This window comes from Ips typographus, linkage group LG4, assembly GCF_016097725.1.
Source record: "Ips typographus isolate SLU linkage group LG4, UJ_Ityp_2.0, whole genome shotgun sequence".
Lineage (NCBI taxonomy): Eukaryota > Metazoa > Arthropoda > Insecta > Coleoptera > Curculionidae > Ips > Ips typographus.
Window position 1 is genome coordinate 5586769 of NC_138425.1, and position 27238 is coordinate 5614006.

Sequence of the window (27238 nt, forward strand, 5' to 3'; positions counted from 1 at the left end):
GAGGAAGAATTTCCTGTTTAATTATGAATCAAGTCTCATTCGGCGATAGTATAGCATATCAAATTAGCGTGTCGATCGTCCGATAAACTATTTATTCAGGGTCTTGTTTTTCGATTTATCGATTTATTTCTGAGGGGTAATTACGTCTCGATATCGATACACGTCCCCGCAATTTGTATTAGTTTTCACGTTCCGGCCAGACACACCAATTTGTGGCGTGCATGGAACGTTGCGTGACTGGATATTACTCAGCCGCTTTCATTCCTAATTTCCGAAACACAAGTTTTAGTGCCACCGCGATTATTTTTAACCCCCTTAGCTATCAACCCTTTCATTGTAATTGCGACCCAATGTTCATTGTATTTGCATAATGCTTTTTTTATTAGCAAAGCAGAACTTTAGTAAAATACCCGTTCTGTGTCTGATTTTCATTTTCTGCTTGGTTTCATTTGTTACCATTAAAATAAGGGATCCTAAAATAAACTTTGCACGTGCCAGGAGTACCTATTATAGAAAACAGCCCTCTTGCATAATTTAGTGCCTTATTAAGCTTTTTCGGTTCAAGCTGCATCATCTTAAATAATACCAGATGGGCGGAAGTTATGTTTCCTTGGGGACTTAAATAGGAAAATACCTTTTTATCAAACTATATGGAAACCGTTTCCTAAATTGCGGATGAAGGTAAACTTTTGGAAAGGGTTAATTGAAATAAATCACTTTTCCGTAAAAACATCTTTTAGGGACCCTTGGAAGGTTGAGCGGGGACTTCTGAATCCGAGAATTGCCCTAAGCTAAACAAAGCCAATTAAGTGTAGAATTACGAGGAAGTTCGTTATTTTTTTAATTGTTCCCCCATTTTTTGGTTTTGTTTTCCTGAAGTTTAGTTAGCAAATTAAAAAAAAAATAACCAGCTTCAGAATTAATTCAGCTGGACAAAAAATTTCCCTAAAGATTTTACGTTTTATTGCTCTATTTAATATTCAATACAACCCCCTTGGTGTTATATTAATAGGCAGGGTGCACCTGCTGCCCTATATTATGGTGATAGGGGGTGTCGCTAACGAAGATCCATCGCCAATGACGACAACTTATTTTGAATTTCCTTTAAAAATTAATGTATTTGACGACAAACCCAAGAAACTGTTGAAAAAGTGTGTCGTTCACTATGCCGCCAACCACAATATTTATATTGTGAACGTTTAACTTCCTATAAATCTTCGGGACCATAAATTAGGTGGGGCGATAGCAAAGCCTCAGCAAAGTCCATTTAAAAGATAGAACATAAACAAAGCATTATTTGTAGAGCAAGAGCGGACAAGACAAGAACTAGTCACGAAACTGTCGGAGTTGATTTTGCTTTCAATGGCGTCATGTTGTTTTAACGCCGAACCGTGTATCTTGCGGGAATTACGGGATTTTTAAGGAAAATATTTGCGCTGAGAAATTACGCGTTTAAAGTGAATTGTCTTGTGGCTTTGTTAAGTAATTATTATACTGTTGTGTCAATATTAACGTAGTTTTAATTAAATTTCAACATGAACTTCAATACTCCATTTGGATATACTTATGTATTTTCAGAGTTTGAAAAATTAGGAATTGTTAACTAATGATATTATTCACGCAAAAATCAAAATAACACATTATTCTTGTCTTCAGTTATGTAAATTAAACCTATTATTTACTAATAAATAAATGATAGATTTGAAAGTTCTTCAAGGCAGTTTTGATTCATATGCTATTTTGTAATAGATCGTACAATTATTGCCACACAAGTAAAGGTGTGCTATGTATCATTAGTAATTAATGGGTCAAAAAATGTTTAAATATTTTATAATTGCAAATTAGTTTTTATCGTAAACATCTTTTAATTCAGAAGGTATCTAATGTAAATTATGGTAATAAATAATTAAATGTCATGTTCTGAAAATACACAAAATCGTTTTAGAATAGAAATATTTAGTTGATGCTGTTGAGGGTTATTAAGTGACAAAATGTTACTTTTTTGTTGAGTTGTTTTTTATAATTCTGTTGTTGAATTTATTTTCCTTTTCATCAATCTTTGAGTAAACATTTTGAATTTGAGCTAATCTAAAAAAAAATTATAACACCATTTTTCCGAATGCACTTATTCGAAAATAACAAGATTAGCCATAAAAACGTATCATTACAACCAATACTGGGCAGGTTATTGGCTTATTCTTGTTCAAGGAGGTTATTAAGTATTAACTGATGTAAATGTGTAAGAGTTCCCACAAATCATAAGGGATATCCTAGCTAACTAGAATTAATAATTCAAGATCTTTTGTATTGATCGAATGGAAGCCTTACTGTGCAATACAGGATGGTCCATAAATAAGCTAAGAACAAGAACTGAAAAGTAGGTATAACCTTTAACTATCAATTTAAAATTGTATGACATTTTAAAATTAAAAACTAAACACTTAGAATTTCTTGTCAGTTATGATGGAATATCAATGAAGTTACAATTAGTAAACCAGTATAGAAACATTAGACATTAGAAGTTTAAAATATTTTGAAATTACAAAACATTTTAATATTTTATTTATTTATTATATGAAAATATAAATTAACTTAACTTGTCGTTTATGGGTAAATATTTACGCTGGCAATAATTTATATTTAATCCATTAATGGCTGTTTAAATTTCAACTTGGTTAACAGAAAGCCGAATGACCACGATTTAAAAAGGTAAATATTGGAAAATACGCAATTAACTGCGCCAGCTGTAATTTACAATATTCAAATTAGTTAATTTCGTACCAGTTGGCTTAAAATTGACCCAAAAACGCAATATTTGTCCCTGTTAAACTGTAAATAAAAAAATCAACTTACCGTAAACAATAATTTGGGACGTAGGGGCCAATCTCTTAGCAGCAATATTTTCGGCCACGCAAGTATAGTTTCCGGTGTCTTGGGTACGAGCTTCTCCGATAAGGAGATGCCCCTCCGTAGTCACCAGGACCGAACTATCCGACTGGAGCATTTGCCCCCCACGTAGCCAATACACCCTGGGGGGCGGCATCCCCTGAGGAGCGATGCATTTCAGTTCGGTGTGATGACCCAGTTCGACCTTTACCACTGGTTCTGGGTTTAGTTCGAACTGTTTTTTTAAATCTGAAATAAAATTGTTACTGTTAATATATCTGAAGCTGGTATTTTAGTAAAGTTTTATTAAAGTTAGACTTTGGTGCAATGTTCAGTTTAAGTAATCAATGCCAATGTCCATTAAATTGGGGTAAATTAAAAACTGCTTACTAACTAAGAAAACTATAATAACTAAGGCGGATGAAGTGTCCTAGTGATTAATAGTTTTATAAGTATCCCCTTTTTAGTATTAAACTACAATTTTGTACTTAGAGACACTAACAAAGACACTTCTATGTTTTTCATAAAACTTCTAGTTTTGAGAATGACCGAATACATTACAGCAGGATTTGGACAGTAACTAGGATAATATGTCAGTTGATCTGGTAAAGCCAATAAGATTTTTCCTTACAACTTGACGACGTTTCTGAGTAAAAATCGACAAAGAATATTTAAATTCTAGAAAAATGGAAACAAATCCTCCGAAACAGTATTGTCACTTTTTTGTTATACTATTTGTCCTAGAACTCTTGCTCATAATCATATCGAATCCATTTGAGGGTTAGAAGAAAAATAATGCTGAACACAATCAGACATTCAAAGTTTAGTTTAAGTCTACTTCTTTCGTCATAAACCGCCATTTGACATTTTTACAGTGGAAAAACTTGTCTGTAAATTCTCTCTCTATTCTGCACTGTGTAAGCTCTATCAATTCCTGGGTCAGCAACTGACAACAAAAATCAAAAAACCTCTTTTAAAACGGAGAATCATCTCTTTAAAAACTCAAGCAGGATGATCATAAAATATCAGTCTTCAGAGATGGGAAAGTAAGAAAAAACTCACTTTACATTACCAGCACAGATTGCATTTGTCAGATAGAACTACTTTACATAATATCACAGACAAATAATATCCAAGAAAAGCTAAACCAGGAATAATAGTGATTTCATCTAAGTATGTCTCTTATATTATGATGATGTCGTCGCCTAGTGTTGTATCATATTAATAAAGTTAACACAGCTGGATTGCGTTAATTGAATTTTTTTTACCACAAATAGCCCTAGTTTATTTATTGTCTGGAAACAAATGTTAACTGTCACAAGCACAGAGACAATCACATTAATCACTACTTAAAAAAACATTTTAATTAAAAAATGAAAAAAACGTAATTAAATACTTTGGAATAAGACATTCACGAAACCTAATTAAAGCAACATCTTTATTGACACAAATACTAATCACTTGTAATCTGCTTATCATATTTAATCGGCTCGATATCTTCATAAGCTTCCAAATACAGACTGACAGAATATTTTTCACACCCATCAAACTGGTCTTCGCCATACCGATTAACGAGGGATAATTAGCATGTCTTGCCGGCTACTTTTTCCTTTTCAATGCACGCTTAGATAAATAATCATTATCCGATAGATTTTACTGATAAGACGGTAAATAACACGCTTATTCGCAATTTAAAACCGTCTGGAAATATGTAGAACGGCGAATCCTCGAGGACAAAATATATTCCGAGCGGTCTAATCCCAGAGGTTTTTCCGGATGTCTCCGTTTTGCCCGCCCAAAGTACGCTTGTAGGCTTAAATAATTCCCCGCACTAGCTTAAATTTCCATGCAGTCCCGGGATGAAGATTTATAACTTTGCATTACTGCTATCATTCCCTCGGGCAATATTACTCGGTTATTGTGCAGTATTACTGAAAATATGCAGCCTCACAGTTGCAGACACGACAAATTAAAAATGCATCTTTTGTATGCGGAGGAAACTCTTTACGAACGGGATACATTTCAGCTAGTTGGAATCTGTTTCCCGTTTACCCTATATTTACACTACGCTACGATTTTCAGGAAACCCATTTAGGATGCGAGATCGAATAAATTAGCAATAACTTTCGCGAGTTATTAGATATTCAGGACCACAGGCTTTGTTTCAATTTTATTCACACGATGGCTGCATATAATAATGTAGTAGTGAATTCAGTTTCACGCCGTATTTATCTACCTCACTACTGAAGTGCCAATGTACTGTTTATGCGAATTCCTTTAAAACAATTCCAAGAGTTACATTATGTTAATATTTGATTATCCGGTTGAATTCAAATTGGTTAAGATTTCTGGAATGATTGATGATTGCAGGCATACAAAACAAATAAATGGTTCAAAAGAGCGAGGTTAATCAGTACATTTCCTAGTCGCTATCATCAGACTTTAAAAGTAAATTACAGTGTAGAAGTAAATGGTGTACAATTTGACGTATTTACACGTAAAAGGCAGTAATTACCAGAAAATTGTTACAGTTTTAAGTTAACTTAATAATAATTATGGTAGAGTTGATTGTTCTAACGCCTATTAGAGTGAAAGAAAATTTCAAGAGACAATCAGTTTAATTCCCAAAACAGACACTAAAATACTATGTATGAAATATAATACTTGCAGTTTTTTGAATTTTTCAAGAATTTGTGAAACCACACATTTTTAGAAAAGCTTCTGTGTTAAAATTAATAAAATAAAATCATTACTGAAAGCTTTTTTAAATTTCCACACCCTGTACGTCAAAAAACTTTGTTTGAACATTCTTTGGCATTTTTGGCATTGTGTATATTTCTTATCACCCCTAATAATTTCTCTCCATGTTTATGAAGTATCTTGCTAGTGATACATAGCTAAACCGCTTGTACGCCCCTGAGAAAAATTCCCCTTTCATTTTATTCGCCGGAACATAATAGTTTTACTACTCTCATTTATCTTTTAGATAAGAAACTAAAGGAAACTTTTCCAGAGTAATTAATCTTCATAAAGGTACGTTACATTTCCTCTGAAGGGGAATATATCTGAGGTTAAAAGGCGTCATGTATAGGCATTAATGCGTTTTTACTTGAACCGTATGAACAATGGGCAATGGAAAGCACGTTTTCGCCAAATAAAAATGCAAAAGTAAACATGCCAAAACAACCTGGAGACAATCGTGTTTGCACAGTGTGCGTTTCACTAAAATGTTTTCCTCTCCCGACAAAAAGGCACTTTAAATTCAGAACAAATAAAATGGAAAACGAGGAGGATTAGATGATGTATGCTTTCAATTTAGGAGGTCTAATACCGTAAAATCTTAAACAAACTTTATGAAAACGTTTAAGAAATGAGGAACCAGACTGTGAAAAAATTGACCCAAATATTTAGGTTCATTGGAAGCGTGCCAAGGAAGGTGATTCAAAGTTAAGTGCTTTTTTATGTACGATCTTCAAGATTTTCCAAGACCTAACCAACCAATTAAAATTGTTTATTTTAGTTTTTATTGCAACCTTTCAACTTTCAATGTTTGTTCAAACACAAACAAGTTTACATAGTTAGAGGCCTCGACTAGAATTTTCATTTTCGGAGTTCCTGAAGTTATTTCTCTTCGGCCAAAGAAAATTCGTAATTATGTGTAAACTGAATTCTTTAAAGGAAGGTAGATGAGTTTACATAACTAAAGTTAGAGTTTCTGATGTCCTTTAATGTTCAAATAGCTGAAAAGATAAAAAAAAAGGCCTGCAACGAACCAATTTCCTGTAAACCACACAAAAGAAACCCTCATAAAGAAGGATTAAGGTTTTGGGGTTGGTAACCCTAAGGTGTAAAACCACCCCGCAGCCTGTTATCTGTGGGATTGACTCCTTAGCCCTCGAGTAATTGGATCCCGAACGTCTTATTCTTATAAATAGTATCGCGTTTCACTTATTAGTCCCTTTTTTCCACACGTTATATTAAGTTATAATCAAGTTATAGGACACTTTTCCGTTTTTGTAGGGGTTCTTATTATGCTTTTAGCTGTATTAGATATATTTTATTTCACTAGACTCAAGCGATTTCTTGAGAAACTGGAACAGAGGGTCTTAAATTTCTTATGAACATGTGTAATTAAATTACTGCACTTCCGGTTATTCCTACATTCTATTCTAGTGTTTTACTTTTAATAATTTGTTAATTTCCTACTGAAGCAAACAAGTGGAGATGGCTCAAAGTAATTTTCTTCACGAAAAGTTTACAGAATTAGTAAATTTTTTCTTACAAATTTCCAGAATTTTTAATATTTCTTCTTCGTTAAATTCTCAGTAATTTTTTGATAATAATCTCCTACGCTTCTTTTTATTTGTCAGGTGTCCGTCTCCACCGTCTAATTTGAGAACGATTTTTAAATTCAAAACAGCATATTTGTTAAATTCAATACATCTAACCTATCAACATAGCTAAATAGATGATATAAATAATATTGTTTAAAGTTTCATGTAGATTGAAAATATAGGATGAAAAGTATGGCGTTGAAACATTTAAGCTATGGAATTTTGGACAAGTGGCCTCGGCGTTTTAAACTCACAAACTGAAAAAATGACAGTTTTTCAGACAGCTGTCACGTGACGTAAGAAAAGTATAAAAGTGTTTCTTAACGTCAGAACTGTCAAATTTGGCTCATGGGGCTGTAAAGACTGCTTACAGTGTGATTTCTCCAGGAAACACATCTTCGTGGCGTTTCATAATTTCCAAATGGGTCAAATTCTATTGACTGAATAATTGGTTGCATTTGAGTGCATTTATTAGCCTTTTTATCATCATTCTCATACTTGGCATTCTCTTTAAAAATACTTTCTGACAATTTTCTATTTCTACCAACAAGAAACAAATTTAAACAATAAATCAAACTTGTTGGTTTTGCAGTTTTGCCAAATACCTTCATACAAATTTGTCTCTAATTTGATGTTTGGTGGTTTTGTAGCTTAATTATTGAACTTTCATCAAACTTTAATAACAAAATACAGCTTTTAAAGCATTTTTTTCAACGAATTATGTCAGAACAACTGAATATAATGCCAAATAATAAATCATAGAATACTCTTGAGTTAATTGAGATAAAATCTATAAAAATTTCAATTATGAGCCCCTCAAACTTTTATGTTAGAAATTTCAGAAATTAATTCCAAAGTTCTGCTGAGGACTTGCTCATTAAATTGTCTTTGCAAACGGCAAAAAATCCACGATTTTATTATACCCGGCGTTGAATAATTCAGTGAGATATTAAGCCCTAAAAGTTGGCAAAAGGGTCTTAATGAATTAATAAAGTTGAAACAAAACTCGGTGACACTTTTTGCGGGAGGTTTTTGGAGAAAACGCAGACTAGATAGAGACTATTGATTTTGGTTGTTCACTTACGTTTTTGTAATGGAATCGTGATAAACGTTTGATTCATTAACAAGATTAATCAGGAGGATTTATCCAAAAACGGAAGCTCATTCCAAAAGCAACAAGTGGCCTGAATGGAATTAGAGTCGTCGGTTTACTCTTGAGAGCTTTGATTATTTAATTAGGTTGGGGTCTAACGACGTTTTGAGGTCAGGAAGAAAGAGCGGAAAAGGAACTACTAACAAACCGAATTAGAGGCGAAATGACGTCGTAACGAAAGTAGCTGGAAGCCAAACAAAAGGGTTAATTGAGGACGGACACTGGCAGGTTTGGAAGTCTTATTTGATAGCTGGGTAAACAACTCGGGAATATCCAAGGAACACTATTGTCGTCAAATGTTGTAATTTCCTGTGTACTATGATGCTGTTCTACATGTAGATGAAATCCAAAAAGTCGATTTAGCAGAAAATTCTCCAATGTAGTAAAATTTTCCTAGAGTAAATAATAAAGTGTCATCTTGAGAAACCTTAGTTGGCAGTTGAATAAACAACTCCTAGTTACAAAAAGGACTGTGCTCCATTCATGGAACGTGCCTTTTATTCGTCAGGCAATGGAAAAAAACTTAATGGAAAAATATACTGATCAAAAACGATTGTTGCAGGCTTCGCTGTTCGTCGCCTTCGTGCGAAGCCCATTTATCATTTTCAGCGACAATTCTGGTTGACAACTTATTTGTTGCAAGTTTTTTCTTTCAACTAAAAATACACATATCAAAGGGATTTGCAGGAGGAGCGTGAACAAACGGTTCTGACTGAAAGTCGTGCGACGCTCTTGTAGGTTGTCACTCCTCTCAGCTTCTGTATTGTCGATTTTCACAAACGTGAATAGAAACGAAGTGACAGGTTTCTTTATGCCATTCTTTCAAGATCTCTTCTCGTTTAGCGCAATTCTAATTCCGCCTCGGGCTAACTGGAGACATTTAAATATAGTCGTATAAACTGATAGCCTAAAGATAATATTTAATGACTTTGGTTTTTGAGCAACCCACGCGCATTTAACCAAGATAATTTAATAAGGCATGATAAAAAGAACGATTAACTGATAAGGGTGAGTTAATGATTCAGCCGGTTGGTTGAGTGTATGCAAAAATATGCGGAAAATGATAAATGCAGATGCGTATCTCGAGCTACAAGAGTAACAGTTTCATTTAAAAACGTTACCCACGGAAGTTTCAAACAAGCGCACTTCATAAAACTCAAAAATTAGCAATAGAGAGAGGTGTTTTCTAAGCCGGGACGTAATTTAGAGGTTATCCGGACCCAGTCGAATTGTGTGGCTTCGCGGCTTTGCCAGACGCTCCCAAGTTTTATAACGGTTCTCACAACGAGGGCTCTACGCTATTTTCGGCATTATTAAAATTTTAAGGGCTATATTAAATTTAATTAATGTTATGCGGGGTGTATTAATGGTTTCGTCGCACTTTTAGGGTTAGCCAGGACCGCTTCTAAACTTTCTCAGCTCGCACTAAAGCCTCAAAAATTTAGATCTAAATTTCACCAATACAAATTTTAATTAAAAAGCCCAGTTTGATCAAATTAGAATGCAGTTTAAAACTTATGAACACTCGATTACGGAGTCAACCTTTCCGTTCCTCGATTTAGGGAAAATTTGGAATTATAAGCTCCCTTTGGGAGAGAGGGTGTAACATCAGGGGGCCTATTCTTGAAAGCAGGGAACGGAATTCTCAAGAGAAGTGTTGATAGAATGTGACAGAAGAAGCTGACAATGGCAGGTTCCTGTCACATTCTACAAGTCTTTCTCTTGATAATTCCCTTCCCTTGTTTCAAGAATACACACCCTGGATGTAGCATTATTGTTCGAATGAAGTTTCTTGGACTTTTATCATCTATCGATTTGCTTTTCCTTCCAACAGAATGTTTCTAAGTGTAAGTGACAGTCTGCATTTTTATGCAAGAACAAGATACATGAGTTTTCTCAAACGGCGGTAATTAATTGTAATGAGTCTTTGGTTTGACTACTTGTGTGATCGACTCCGGTGTTGTTCTAGTCTGCATAAATTACGTTTTTGGACCTCCGATGGGACTATTGGACTTTGGATTTGGCTCGTTGGTAGTCAATATGTTCCAAATTTTTTTTACGTTCTCAAAACCAGCAAAGTTTGACTACGTTGTTGTTCTAGTCTACATAAATGACACTTTTGAGTCTAATTACGTTCGTTGGGACTACATTGGACGCTGAATTTGACTTGTTGGTGGTCAATCTGTGCCAAATTGTGTAAACGGTTTAAAAACTGTGTGTGTAAATATTGCAAAAACCCAAATTTGCAGCTTTACTATATTCTATATAATATGATCTAAACAGTGAGTTTTTAAAAAAGTTACTAGACTATCTAATTCTATCTGTGGTTTTTACAAAACGCTCTTTATGAAGTTGTAAGAGTTACTTTCAAATTTTGACTGGAAGATTCATTTTTATTTTGTAGAAAAATATAGTCAAGTGTTTGGAAGACAAAATTAAAGATTAGAAGTGGAATACTAGTACTTGTGGTTCGTATGTGTCAGCATGGTTCATTTGTCCCATTCAAAACATGTAATTCTCATTACATTCGAGCCCCAACATGGAAATTAAGTTAACATTAAATTAGGGTAAAGTTGCCCAAATTGGAGTTTAATAAAACCGCCGCTTTAAAATTCCAAAAAATTTCAGTACTCCCGGAGATATCCGAAAAAAAAAAACAAAATTTTGGAAATCGGTTATTTTGCTAATTTATTTGATAATTGATAATAAAGGACACATTACTATTGCCACATTTCCGCTTTTACAACGTGGCGTCATATCGACGATTTTAAAGAACCGACGTTTCGGTTTTTGGTTACCATCATATTTGTTTTTTATTATGGGCGCCATATTAGATGTTTACTTATTTGAATTGGGCTGTTTGTTCTGAACGAGTATAAGTAATATGTTGATTGTTAATTAATGATATTTATATACCACTCTTTTGAGTTTTTTGTAATGAAAATAAATTACACTTTTTCATTGTCCCTTTAAAATAACAAAAATTGTATTTTTACAACTGTCTTGGATACTGTGATTAAGTTTCAAACAGCTATTTCCGCAAAATTGCAAGGCTGAAACATAATAAATGACATATCACCGTAAAAAGAAAAAAAGGTTTATTTCAAATTTGCAAAAGTTCAATATGGCGTTCATAGGAAAAACTAAAGTTGATGGTGCTAACTGAAACACTAAAATTAGTCAAATATGCACTTGTTAATTGGATAATTCGATTAATAGTTTAGAGTATCATTTTTAACAAAGTAGTTATAATAAGATTTGATAGTTTTCACTGTGTTGCTCATAATGATTGGATATGGTCATATGGAATGATTAGACCTTCGTGGAAAATGTAGCTTTACAAAGGGAATAAATATTCTGTATTTCTATTTTTTTTTTGTTAGCTTAGCCTACCAATTTCTTCAGGTATTCGGTCAGATCATGCAAATGCATTGATAACACAATGAAGTGACATGCAAAGATAGGCACTGCTTCCAGAATATCACTTTCCTGTTCTTTGCACTCAGTCTGATGAGTTACTCCTTCTCATATTTGAACTAAAGGTTTTTTTCTTAAGATTACCAAAAATAAACTTTTTTCGGTTATTAAGCTGAACATGGAACAAGGAGAATGCGACTTTTAGTGAAAAAGTTAACTTCCTTCCTAATTTCGTTCCCGTGTAGAACAAAAGTACGTCGAGTGGCTCCTCGTTTCTTAAAAATAAATTCCAGTGCAAATTTATCCGTGTAAAGGAATATTATGGTCGGTTTGCCCAGAAAAAGGGTTTAATAACACGGGACGTAACACATGGCGTCGCAATATCAGAAACGTGATCCGAATATAGATTGCGATTAGCGAATAACCCGGTTACAAAGCAATATATTTCCGTCGAAAGCTCAAAGCTTAAACGCCAATTTTGGGGGAAAAGCCCTATGCAAGGAGTTTGAGTCCGGAGAATCTTGGACTGTCAAGAACACGACAACATTACAGGTTGTTGTTCTCTAAGTTCATATTAAATGCAGTTAGATCTTATTTATAAGTATATATTTAACAGATGGTCATTCATTTTCTACTATGTATAGACAATTTCAACTTTAAAAATTCATTAGTAAATAACAAACCAATGGCGCTTTTCCCAGGGAAAATAATAGAGAGTTTTTAATGTTCGAAGCGGTGAGCTTACGTAGCAAACAATAGAAAATTCTCCTTCTCGTAAATTAAAAAGGCCTTTAGAAAGTTTTGAAATATTAAGCGGACGGGGATTTTGACTAAAACCGATCGATGACGATTCCCTCCAACGCAGCAAAATAACAGTCTAGTAGTGCTAATATAACTGGAAACTTTACCTTATTTGAATCTAAGATAAACTTGGTTTAATATCCCTATATTTAGGACCCTATCAAGCAAGAACCTCAGCGCGTATTTGCTGTATAACAACTAGTAAATGCGAATCTGTATTTATGTGCCGCATACCAGACAAAAAAGTCCCTATAAACAGGATTATATCAATAAGTCACTTCCCGTAACTTTTATGGCCTTAATCCCACCTGTAGTCAGCATCATCGTTCTCACATTATAATGGACCTGATTTATTGGTGAAATCCTCTAATCTAGCAAGATTAATTGATTTCTAAAAACACACAAGTACCGTACGCTTTGATGGAACTGATCCTCCTTGATAAGGATTAGTTACCAGCGTCCCATCGTGTAACACTAGATATGAAGTCGTTAAGGATTTTCCATATTTGAACATCTTATTTTTAATGACTGTCAGGCTTAAAATTTAAGACATAATGTGTGTACACATTGAGAAGCAATGACAAACCTAACAGTAAAAAAATTACTTGATTTATTTCCCAACACTTTATTTATTTACCCTGATGATTTTAAAAAAAACTTTAAACTATCATTACTAGTTTAATATGCTCTTTAAACGAAAATGGTTTTATTATTAAAATGTGTATGGAAGATAATTATCGAGATTAAGATGTGATAAGTTATCTTCCTAATTAATAGATAGGTGATTTGATTATATCGTCATTTAAAAAGCAGGATCAAGTTAGAATTCAAGTGTTAAGGTGACCGCTTTTTATTCAATTAAATTTTTGTGCATAACTATAAGCTAATATTTAATTTTTTAGTATTTTCTCAGCGTAATTGGTTTATTAAATAGATATTGTTATGAAATGGACTTTATTGTTATGGCTTGATTAATTCATGTTATGTACTCAGTAATTTTCGTTTGCGTTGACAAAAGAGTAAAATAAACGTCATATCAGAAAGAGAACCGATTTCGTTCTCTTTCTAAAAAAGCGTTGGGAGTTCTACATCGAAAATTACTTTTGGTCGTTCTTCATCGGCCGTTTTTGAAGAAAATGGTAATTTATGATTAAAAAACATGGAGTGACAAAGAAATTGTAAACATTTACTTAAGTTAAACTTTTAATAATTTTTTGAAAAAATAAATTTAATAATTACTAATTTCAAATTTTTTAGCAATGTTTTTTTATTATTGTTTTACCACCAAATCCCTTCCTCCAAATTGTTTCCTAAATTACCAGAAGTAATTTTTGATGTAAAACATTTCAAAGCTTTAGAAAACGGATTTAAAGCACCCATTTTCCAGTAGCGTAGAAATTAAGCTAGTTAGCTTTCGTCTAAACCCAAACTCCCCGCCACTGCTTTATGCAAAATCAAACAATTTAGACTAAGTAAAGTGCGTTTTCTAGAGGATTATTCCCGCAAAAGTTGCTCTCAGTGCGACAAATATTCCGGAGATATTTACAAAAAACGATATTCTTTTTTCAACTTTGTCACCCTGTATTTCAAAGAAGAAGTAACAACAATTCAGGAATACCCAGTATATTTAATTATAGCATGTTTGTTACTAGTTTTGACATCCAGAATCTTGAATCGTGTTAAGCAAGAATGGCTTAATTTGTTTCTTCTCGAAAAATCTACTTACTTACCACCCACTGAGAACATCGTAGGTAATATGAAAGTGACTCTTTTTTTTTCAAAAATTAGAGCCAAATAACTCTAGTTAAGTTAGATCACTTAAAAAAGGCTCATTTTACTGATCGAATCTTCAAAATTGTTTATTTGTCCTTGTCACTAAACTGTAATTTCCAGTTAAAATGCTAAACAACAAAACTCACACCACTTTCTGTAAAACGAATCTTCTACCCATTTTGAAAACATTTTGTTTATTTTTTACCAACTAACCCAACTTCCGCTACCATGACTAACCTGGCTAATTTAATAATAACTCAAATTTCCGTGTGGGGTTTCAGAAGGGTAAAAAGTTGGACTGACTCACTCGAGTCACCTGTAATATCAAAGACCGTGTGGTTCATTGACTGTAAACGTCAATTTAACGAGAAGCCCCAAAACGAATTTCTCCCGAGTTTCTTTTTATGCTAAATAAGGAAGAATGACTAATCCGTATTTTTCAGTTTGTTTCGTTTATGCGGTTAACAAGGCGTGATGGACCAACACCAATATTTAAACTGGTGCAATTAAAATAATTGTTCTTGAAACACACCATAACAAACTATACACAATTAGTGCATGCCTCACTCTATCGGAATATTTCATTTGTTGTGCCTGTTTGGGCGTTGTGGGCGGTCAAATTGCCGTTAACTTTTATGGGTTCATTCAATTAGTGATAATTTTACTTTATTAATGTTAGATAGTGTATTATCAGGAAGGGTGGTGTACATCCCTAACGAAAACCCTATAATTCAGTGATATTATATCGCGCGTACGTTACATAGACATTTCTAGGAGGAATTATTAACACGTCGTTAAATATTCGTGCATCATAGCCTGGAGGGCTGTAATTTGGTAATTTATGCTACATGCCGCAACGGCCATTATCTGGCAATGATGTAACGCACAATGGTCCAATCAGTGTTTAGCTCAATGGGTGAACACACGACAAAGTTTTATCTTCTCCGGTTTAAGAGTGTTCAAAACAGCGCTAATCGCATTAAAACAGCTTCTCGACGACGAGGAAATTATGAAAATCATAACGCCATCAGCAACTGATTAGAGACGCCTTGAGGCCCCCGCTCTAGTTTAAACATTTCACTCAAAGACTTGATGCAAAGCTGTCTAATTGGCATTCAAAAGATAATCTAATTCAGTTTCGGTGTAAACGTACTAAAGAGGGGTAGGAGGGGTAGTAAAATGCTTTCAGGGGACTCATCACTTTAATACAGCCAAAGCGTTCTCACGTTAGTCACTGACTAAATAGAAACTCAATCTTAAATGCGTTTGCAAATATCTAGCACCCTTGTTTGTGTTATTTTAATGTTTGGTTTGAAACGCTATATTATATTCTGGGGGTGGACTTACCCTTAAATCGGGAAAACTCTCCCACTTTAGAAACCGTCACCCATAAAGTAATAGATTTGAGGCTTCGCAGTAAATAACGATTATTATTCCTGTTTTCTGGTGCTTCAGCGTTGACGAGGGTCTGATCAGGTCGAAATAATAGCGCCGGAATTTGGTTCGTGTCTTGTTAAATCTGCTCAATGAAAGGGAAACTATGTCTTAATGACATTAATTTAAACAGAGATTAAAAGCTTTAGGGGCTGACTGGTCGAGATTCGATGTAAATTTCCGCTTATTGTTCCAGCGAGATTGAATAAACAGGTTGCGTTAAGAAGCAAGGACAATGAAACATCAAAGTGCTTGTGGTCAGTTAACTAGCAGTTTCCAATGGGATTGTTCGCTTTTGTCACTCTAGATCTGATTTATGCGGTGCTCAATTTGAGTGAAAATAGTACTGGTTTAATACTACTACTAATAATTAATACTATTCAAATTACCATTACCAGGAAGAAGGTAAATTATAGGTAAATAAGCAGTAATAAGATATGAAAAGAACCAACAATTGTTTTATTTAGGTTCTTCCAGAAGTATACAAAGAAAATCCGGCCTGAACACAAGTACTACAAAACAAGGGGGGGTTCCAAGATCACATAGAATATTATTGTCATGTAACTCGTGAATATGAGAAAAAAATAATTAAGTATTAAATAATATCACTAATCACCTTCATGGTCCGAGCTAAACAGTTTAAAACTCCTCACGACACCAACGCATATGGAACAAATAATAATTTTTCAAGGACAAGTTATTTTATTAATCAATTGTAATTCAAATTAGCAAGTAAAAATAAAACGTTTTACTGTTAAGCTCTTTGAATAGATGTGAACAGCATGAAAGCCTTCCGCTGTCGTATTGTCTCGTAAACGTATTGTGTTTTTATAGCGTATTATTCATACGTGTCACAGGCTAAATACTCATTCAATTTTTAAATAATCGAACTAAAGAACTTCCAACGTCACATCAATCTTCCGTCAGTTTTAATTATCGGTAATTTTACAGCATCACCTTTGACGGCAACATGGCAAGAGAACTGCTAAATCAGAGTTTACGTTGATGAATTCCCTTGAAAGTTTTTTACTCTGAAGAGTCTGAAGTGGTTGTGCCCCAAAACGTACGGCAACCTGATAACGATATTTCAGGGTTGTCAGTTTACGCCAGCTTATATGAGATATAATATACAGCTTACAAGTTATCTTTTAGGTTTACGATATTGGATCATATTTCCTCGTGATGTATTTTTAGTCTAGATTTTTGACGAGCTAGGGTCTAGGGGGAGAAAATCCAGGAATGCGTTTTCCAAGATTTACCGCCAACATTAGAGCAAGCATGCAAGAAAACCAGGGCTATTTTATAATGATTTAATTCCGCTACAGTAAAACGTTAAAATATGGGATGACACTGCCTATCCGCCCCCAATTGTACGGCTAGAAATGGGGTTCTTTACGGAACAATGGTGCTCGTCCCATCAGCGTAAAGGGCTCCCCGACAACAACTTGTTCAAGGGATTTGTTTTCCTTAAGATGACATTTTGATATGACTCAAGTTTTCTTTATCCACTGCCGTTCCCGAAACTTTTCTATTGATTTCACTTTTAATGTCGAAGAGGGGAGCCAAATGACGCGGATGTATTTAAATGCTTCGAATTTTGCTTTCTAGCGATAGCGACCGATAGATTATATAGATATTTCAATACTGTCTTATCATTGTCTTGATTATAATGTTTTTAAAAATAGAAGTTATTTCTTCTTGAAATTCTAATCTTCCTAATCCAGAAACTCTCTGTACTGTAAGCTGACAGAGAGTACAATAATATTTAAGTTGCATGAAGAGGTGGTCAGAATCCACCCACTTCTTATTTTTACTTTCAACAACCCTTTCCTATTTTTGTGAAAAAATCATTAGCGAATTAGCTGAAATACCTTTCAAAATTATTAAACACTGTTAACTAGGAAATAAAGTCTTTTTATGACGATGCAAGAATCTATGGGAGAATCTGATGCATAATACCAAAAAATTGATGCTAAAGAGGCTTTTTGGAGACTCTTTCATGTAAAATGTAAATACCCTTCCTTAGAAACCATGAGAAATTGTATTGTTTCCAGGATCTGGAAAAATTAATTAGGTTAAGTTGCTTTACAACACTGTAAATACGGACCTGTGACCTCTTCTAAGATCTAAAAATGTTAACAAAAAAAAAAAAGAACTAAAAATGTTTAAGGATCTTGACCAAAAATTTGCTTGTCAAGATTCTTCTTCTTCTTCTTATTCATAGTTGAGATCTCGCGATCTGTTAGTTTTGCAGGTTTCTCTGGATCAGTTCCTGGGAGGTGGACTGACAGCTGTCCTTCCATCTCTTAGGTGGTCTTCCGGGTGCTCTTTTCCCTATTGGTTTCCCTTCAAGCGTCTTCCCTCTTCCATTCTTCTCACGGGAGCGTACCAATATCTTTTTTTTCTGTCTCTATCTTTCTCTTCCTCTCTTTCTTAAATTATTTCCGTTAAATTAATTCTAAAAATAGTACGATATGCATTTTTGCAGATTGTAACTGAAATTAAATGTTAAAAATAGACTAGGAGAAGTACCTAGTTGAAATGAAAAACTATCAAAACTTTAGAAAGACAGGTGAGTATGACACTTTCTCTATCAAAGGACAAGTTGTTAAGCTAATCACCTAACTCACGACTAAATAAAACCGCCAAAGCTACAAAGTTAATAAAAAAGCAAAAAATATGTATTATAATTTTACGGAACATTATGGGTATGTTGTTTGTGGCCTTTTTTAAATGCGGAAATGCATAATGTTAATTTGCCATGCCAGTCTCCTATTGTGACAGGTCATGGTGTGTTTACGTTAACTAATTATCGACTTAGACTTAAAATAAATTCTATTCATTTGTTATGTGGATGTACTGTCTTGTGGCAGGTCTGTGATAAAATTGGAAGCAGTTGGATATAGGCGTAGACAGGAATTTTGTGAATAATCTGGATCAATGAAAATAAAAGTTTGAATTTACGAGACCTTACTAATTAGAACATTTGAATCTAGAACTAGAAGATAATTTTGTTTTGTGAATTGTATTCGCAATGGCAATAGTTAGCGTTGTCTCAAATGGCTAAACCAAAAAAAAAAAAACTATTGGCATCTAAGTTAGATCTCTATACGAAAAAAACAGCTATAAATGCTCGAATTTTTGCCAGTTGTGCCCCAATACGATTTGTCACTGAAAGTGAAGCTTGATATATTTATGTGCCCCGAAATGTCTCAAACCAGCAGCAGCGCCGCTCCTTCGCTAATCGCTTCGGTTATTCTCTGCCGCCTTTTTCGGAAAATGCACGCTTGGCGGCTCATTTTTCCGCCCCACAGAGCGACGACAATTATAAAACTATCGCGCCGTGCTTGGAGAACAATTCTATTTTTCACATTCAGGATTATAAATATCTCGGGAAGAACTCTATTTGTAACTGTCCGGTGCAGTTTTTGCTACAAAACAATCGCATTTAGCGAACGTATTAACGTTGGTTACCCAGTCGACCGGCTAAAGGACTGTGAGATAAGAGCAGTGGCAACGATCCAAAATAATTTATCGAAAAAATTTTTGGCTGTGAATTTCATCCGTCTAGGAAAAGTTGAGCGTAACCCAGAAAGCTATCCGAGGACTTACAAAGAGCCAATCCAGACATAATTTTCTAGATATTAGTTGCCAGAAATGAATTTCGAAGATTAGCCATTCTCTAGTAAATTAACTTGATTCTCGGAATGGAGGAATATATTTTCCGAGCCTTTTCAAGAATCAATCGGCTTACCGTGCGGAATAAAAATCCGGAGCGTATGATTTCGCTCAAAAAGCTGAACAGTTCAGAAACCTTTTGGAACGAAATCCATCTTTCAGATTTTAATTTGAAAAATGTACACGCGCCACAGGGTTTCGAGTATATCATACCATATTGTTCACTCTCACAATAAACTGCTTTGTTAATCAATAGCCTCTGCCACATTACAAGGAGTTTTTTAAATTACCGGTTGCGTTCTTTACGACTTATGACTGAATGCCAAACAGAAAGCCAATTTTGTTTTTGATCATAAATTTTGCTTACGGCTGAAATTCTTCCAGGGATATTTTACTGCTAAAGCCGCAATAAACTAAACCGTACAAGCACCAGAAAGGTTTTAGTTAAGACATAATTGGTAAGAGTAAATGCACTTTGAGCGCTTAAATGAACTAAGCTTTCAAATTGTTACATTTAGCAGGGCTGTAATTGGGCTTTAGAAAAACTAAACGGCACAAAACCCAATCAATCTAATTTTTCAACTACGAACTGAGATTTAAAGGAAAACTACAAGAATTGCATTAAAAGTTTTCTTGTGTCGAACTGTCCGAGTGAAATCAGTTAGTTGATCGATCCACTGGCCGACGAGAAAAATCTTTTCTAACGAGGCAGCTATACGAAACGGGATTATTTAGTCGTTAAGAGCTTTGGAAAATTGTCGGATAAATGCCAGAGGATCAACTCGGACACGTACGGTTGCCTTTGAAGAGGGTTTGCTCCATTGCGACACGTGACGTCACTTAAATGAAATCGCATCGAAAATCGGTTGTCACGCCACGGCCGAGAACACACATTCTCCTGAATTTATTATTATGGAAAATCACATACCGTTAAATTTGGCTACAACAAACTGTTATTAATGAAGTTCTTCGTCCATAAAGAATTAATTGTTTCGGGTTTTAATAGGGAACGTCAGCGAGCGAACCAGTTAAAGTGGCAATTTTGCGCCGGCTTCCACCAACGTGTTATAATAAGTGTGTCACATAACTGCTGGAAACCTGTAACGAATTTCTCGTTAAATAGCTGCCAGGGAAACGAACAGGCATTCAATTATCGCCCAAAAATCACCCCACGTTTAGTGTTTTCTTTTGTACGGCTGCGGCTTGTCAAAAGTGTCCCCAACTTTGGTATGTTGCGAAATATACTGGGAACCACTGTAGTAAAGTTCAGTGATTGTGTCTGAATAACGGATAGGTCCAGACATAAATTCGAATGATTGTTAGCTTTGAATGAGAAGCTAAATTGAATAAAAAGTTACAGAAAGTACATTTTTGCAACGGATGAAAATAGTTGAACAAAAGAAATTTCAGAGACACTGAATAGAATAATGGATTTGAGATTATAGGTTTAATGAGAGTGATGTCTTGAATTATGCACAGTTTTGCTTATTTACCTAACAAGCGCGTTATGAAAAATTCGCAATAACTAAAACACATTTCTTAGTTATTTTATATTAAATGGCATGAGGTACAAACCTAAAGAGCTTGTCATATTTACAAGTAATAATTGAACAACTATGGCTTTAAGAAAAAGCACAAAATTTGAACAACTCTGACAACCAATATTTCACAAACTGTACAATTTTTACAAAATCAGAAACTTGACAAATACTTTTTAAAAAACTTGAATAACAACCCTGGAGACGAACACTGACTGTAAAAACTTTATATCAGCTTAACCTGATTTGTACAATTTGAATAAAAATATTGCAGTTTGGTCAACCTGATACAGTTTTTAAATAACGGTTCTACTGTAAATTCAATAAATAATTACTAGACAAGTACGAAAACACATTCTAGGGTTGTCCAACAAATATTTCAGGACAAACTTAAAGCTGTAAATTTTAATAGCAAAAAGTTTTCATGTAATTTTTTCGATAGTACAACCCATAACTGCATTATCTTTTCTTAACTAGGATTTATGGTTCAGAAAGATTCGTTAATGATCTTGTTGATTGCTGATGGATTTGTTGATATAGCTTGGTGCTATGCTGGTATTTTTGTGACTATGACCCAGTTGTACAACAGTGGTTCAACATTTGAACTTGGTTGAAGTCAGAAATGTCAGTAATGCATTTCATATGGCAAAATTCAACTACCAGTTTTAGTTCAACTGAACCGATCTTTGAACTGTGATTGTGTAACTAGGCCTATGTCTCTTGAAAGTTGCTATAAGAGTAATTGCCACCTAATAGATAAACGTCTGGTGTGCCTTTTGGGAGTTTTTGTTGAAATATTGTTTGCTTGTTTGCTCTTGATTGCTCCAATATTTAAAACTTTTAAGATTATATTCAGTAAGACTTTAAGCCACCATACACCCGTTGATGGCTTACATGGATGGAAATAAAAACCTTTATTGAGGTTTTGGTCGCATCTTTTTGTAGTGTAGAACTCGTAAGTAGCAAAAGTAACATGCATTTGATTGTGTTATTGGTTCCCAAACTAAAACCCTACTTGAATTAAAAATCCTGCGAAGAATGCCAACTTATATTTTCAAACAACTTAAATTATTATGTTGAGTAAATGTTGATTTGGCAATCATTCCAAACATCTTTGAGATAGATTTTTGAAATAATGTTTTTAGTCTGAACTTAAGTGATTGTCTTATTGAGAAATCTTAAATTATAATTTTCAGTATACTTTAATCGTTATTATGCACTCTATTCAAACACTAAAATATGTTTAATATTTGTAGTTGGTAAAGTAGGTGAGACCATCTACATTAACATATTAATGAGAGAAATCCATTCGGAGGTCGTTTTTATAGGTAATTATTACGGTTAATTTGCATAGTACAGACCCCAACTGTTACTGAGCCATTAAATGCCTAATTTATAACTTTATTATTTGGTAACCTACCATTATGTTTAAAATTTCTTTCACTACGAGCTTTATGAAAATTATTCTTTGGATGAGTTTTGCTAGTGTTAAACAGTTGGAGACACTAATTAACATTATCCTAAAGGAAACAGCAAATTGGTATTTAAACTTTAACAACTAAAGCGACCATCGCTTATTAGAACGCTTGCAAAAGACATCAGAGCCAGAAATTTCAATTAAACTTCTACAAAATGTTTAACTTAAGTCCGCTTTCCTACTCTATCCGCAACGATGGAACGGAATGGAATGAAAGCGTTTCCTTTGTTCCTTTTTGTACTGTTAAACTTTAGGTGGTTAGTTCGATTTAAAAACTAGTCGAAAACCCTCAATTGTAACAACTTTATGACTGGTTACTGGTTAGAAGAAAACGGAAACACGCCGTGTATCACTTAAGGCGGTTGTAGCCCAACTTAAGACGCGTGTCGCAAAGCATTTCGGAGCAATTAGTTCTGGATACGCTGTAATTGAAACCACGTGCGTTCCTAAACTACGTCTCTTTGACTTTGAACGTTTCGGGGTATATTAATTCGCCGTAGGACGGGTTATGGCCTGCGGATTTCAAAATATAAGACTGTTTACTTAAATTATTAAGGAAGACTTTGTGGTTTCGTGGCGCCAGCCTTAGGGGCTGCTGCTCTATCATTATTATAGCGCCGTGCCAGCTGAGAAATATGGCGTGTCGATGGCAGAAGCGGAAAACAATTTCTAAGCACTTGGATCCTAGGTTCGATACATGAATTTATTATTTGGCTGCAGACATGGCGAGAAAGTTAAAAAGTCTGAATTTATTGTTTGTACGGCCATGAGGTGGTGTCTTTTGCTCTTATCGAATTTAAAGCTTACACAGAAAAAGCTGTCAATATTTATCATTTTTGAGAAAACAATCTTTACAGATTATGTAAAATAGGTATTTATTACAAAATAATCTCATACCAGCTATGACAAGTAAATAAAAAAAACGCGTCAATAAAATTAGAGTAGATGAAAATGTCCTTTCCTAAACGGTGATTTATCCAAACAATGTAATGGTAAGTCCACGTGTGCAGCATTGAGACTTACTATTACATTCTTCTTCTTCTATGTTAGTTATCCGCTTTCCACGTCATCCTATCTTGTGTGGTTTGTATCCAGTGTAGACTTGCCACTCTCTTGATACCGTCAGGCCTCCGTTTCTGAGGTATTCCAACCTTTATTTTGGTCTTTCTTGGTCTCCTTATTGTAATCTTTATGGATCATCTTTCTCTGTTTTGTTTTCCTATGTGACTGACACCCAATGCCATTTGAACTGTTGCTACGGGAAGTATGCATGATCGTATACTTTCCTTTTTAAGTTAACGGGGGTGGTTCTATCTTTTAGGATATCACGTAGCTTTCCAAATGCTTCTCAAGTCAGTCCTTCTATTTACTTCTTTTTTTTGGACTCGTTGCCATTTTCCACAATCTGATGTTTCCTGATAATATCTGTTGTTGTATTGCTCATTTTATTGGTTTTGCTTAAGTCCATCTCCTTTGCTGCATTGTTAAGTTGTTCCAACATTTCTCCAAGCTCATTGACATCACTTAAAATTAAGACCATATCGTCTGCAAAACGCAGGTTGCTTAGGTAGGATCAGTCAATTCGTATCCTATTCCCCATGATAGTTCCTTAAGGACATTCTCCAATGCTAGAGTAAACAATTGTAATGATATTGGATCTCCCTGACGGACTCCTCACTGTCTTTTAATTATATTGGTTTGTAGTTCTTCATCAAATTTAACATAGGGCGGTAGTTTTCTATGTTGGTTATGTTAGTTGATCCAATCGCCTGGTTCTTTTTCCTCTTCCAGGCACTTATTTAGCAGAACTATAATTTAGTATTGCTTGTTCAACTATTTTACCTCTCAACTTGAGCATTTCTGACGTTATTCTCTCTTCTCTTGGGCTTCTTCGATTATCCATTTGTTTGAGGAATACTTGAATTTCCAACCCCTCTGATCCTACATTTAATATATTCTTATTAAGTGCGTGTTCTTTGCAGGTAGAGCTTGACGTTCACTATATCTTCTTCATCAGATAAAACAATCCCTTAATTGTTCTTCATTTTAACAATTTTTGGAATGATACACTTGAACCAACACGAATGCTTATTGCATCTTGACAGATCTTGTGCTTTGTAATGAACATACAGGGTGAGCTATGTTGATAAGATGGTTCAATGAGTAAACATATTTGCTGGGAGGAGCCAACCTATTCAGCGTTGCCACAGCTTGCTCAATCAAATTTTTACGTTCATCTGTAGATCATCCAAATGTAGAAACTGCTCCATAGATGTCGCTAACTAACAATTATTACCAATCAATTAAGTAAACGAAAATCTAGTCTCATGATGCTTCTATATTACCATTAACAATCTACTACTGGCGTCTTCTCCTTATTGCTTCACTTGCAGAGTCATAGATGGTCCTGCGTTGATGTGCAAATTGGCAACAATGCTTACTTAAATACATTATGATAATAAAATTCATCGACAAGCTAAACTCATGCCCTGCAACGTCTGTGGCTAATGAACGCTTCTATCTCGGTTGTCATATCCTGATATATTTATGGTTTTTGCTAGGTTGTTTGCAAGAAATCGTCAGACATGAGACGGTCTGCGTGTAATGTATTGTCGTATTTTTTTCCGTGCAGCTGACTTAGGCGGTATATTTCAATACAATACCCTTTGAAGCCTGCTTCATGATTTTTTAACGTCAAAATTAAAAAGCCGGACAATCAAGGACCCTTTTCACGTTTCCCCCTTTCGCTTCAACGTTTCTGCTTCAATGCATTAATATGTACACCGGGGTGACATTTCGGACTGGATCGGTGTGACAGTTGATACGTTATTTTTTTTGAAATAATACAGCACTAATTGCTATTTTTTGCAGGACGGTTTCATTAAAAGCGAGGAGGAAACATTTTCAAGTAGCGCAGAGCGTTACGTGCCTTGCTAGCATTTTACAAAAAGGGATACTTATACGATTTATATCCCCGTTTAATGTGCGTCACACTTGAATTTTCATTAAGAAGACAAGTCAAGTTCAGAGACGAAAGCAAAAAAGTTTAGCAGACAAGCGCCTTTTTAAAAGAGGAATCTCAAAAAAATCAATTACAAAAGAACTTGTCACGTGCACGGGAGCTTGACATAACAATCTCTTCAAAGCTCGAATTTTTTTTGTCAAGTCTGAATAGGGATTTTTGGTGTAAAAAGAAGCGTTTTAGAAAGGCAAATGAATTGTCAAGCTCCTTAGAGGTTTCGTAACGTTGCTTTATTACAAGGACATTTACTTTTTCAATTATCCGCTATTTATTTGTCGAATAAAACGGTTTTCTTCGATCACAACCCTTATACGGAGCGAGTAAAAAGCACACTTAGGGGGTCTAAGAGATTAACGACTTTTACATGACTAAAATTGATTACGCTTGCGGTTATTATAATAATTAGAACAGTTTTTAAGTAGGGCAGAGAAGAGACTCATAAAACGCGTATATACTCGGTCCTTATTTATAGCATTAGCACCGGCTCAGACGAAATTGAATTTACGCCCTATTTAATACAGAATTTAAAGTTATTATCCCACTTTACGCTTTTAATACGTGCAATAAATATTGGGGAAGCTTTATGTTGCCGACGCATTTTCGAAAGGGGGACCCATTTAGATATCGATTTATCAATTAAGTTTTACACAAAAACAGAGAAACGTCTCAATGTTAATCAAATTTGGAGAGTTCTTGTTTGAGAAAGGTGTCAAGTCATCCAATATACCAATAGAGCTAAAACAGGATCTTTCTAAAAACTATTTATTAAATACATATAATATCACTTTTCCTACTTTCACATTATTCACTTCCGTTTACCGATCGGTCTGGTCTTTACGCCTACATACAGTACTAAAACAGTGGTAAAACCTACGACATCACCTCAATTTTAGTTACGAATTTGAATTGCAAATTTTAGCATAAATGTCTAGAATAGGTACAGTATATTAAAACTAATATTTGTTTAATATTTTAAGAAGCAGAAAGTCTTGAATAATGTAAATGTATTCGAAAATAAGGTCAGACCATTGCCTAACTAAAATAATATGCCAGGTAGTTTACAGGATGGAGACAGTAACTTTGGCCAAATTGTCGAGTAGGTAGGAGAATGTAGCTTACCCTACAAAGCCTACTTAACCTACGTAAGTTTGACCGTTTCCGCCCTGTATAATTGCGTAAAATATTACTGAGTAGGATGACAAGTCACATGACATTTTAAACTGATGTAGAGCAATAACAAAAGTGAAATATTTCCAGGCAGGAAGATTTTGTGTGTATTTCCGTTCCTAATTACGTCAGAGAGAAGAATCATAGTTGTACCCATAGAAATCCGCTTAGTCTTTTTCTGAAACTACCAGGAACATTGACATGGTAGAAGATTCGCATAGGTGGCCATTTAAACTGATTTAATTGAACTCCTGAAACATCACAAACTGATCAAAAACCAGCAAATACTTTTCAAAACGTGTTACCAAGTATTAGGTAACTTCCATCATCAAAAAAAGCTAAGGCATTGTTTTGGATATACACAGTGTCGAAGAATAATTAATAATCCTGTTGATAATTATTATTGGTTGTTATAAGAGAGATGGAGATGATTGAAGGATACTTTCATGTTGAATATGTTCTTCATTTGTCAGTGATGTGGATTTTGAGGTTCCACGTTTGTATTGCTTTAACCTGGACGTCACTGGAAAAGATACAGCTTGACACATGATAAAAAAC

The 27238-nt window shown here is 34.6% G+C and overlaps 1 protein-coding gene across 3 annotated transcripts in view; it reads right to left on the reverse strand.

Annotated features, from left to right (window-relative positions):
* unc-5 (netrin receptor unc-5) overlaps window positions 1-27238 on the reverse strand; it is a 137861-nt gene that overhangs the window by 31075 nt on the left and 79548 nt on the right. For all 3 annotated transcript variants that reach the window (XM_081977066.1, XM_081977067.1, XM_081977065.1), the window contains one exon: window positions 2854-3135. In XM_081977066.1, coding sequence (XP_081833192.1) covers window positions 2854-3135 — 282 coding nt within the window. The remainder of the gene's footprint in view (window positions 1-2853; window positions 3136-27238) is intronic.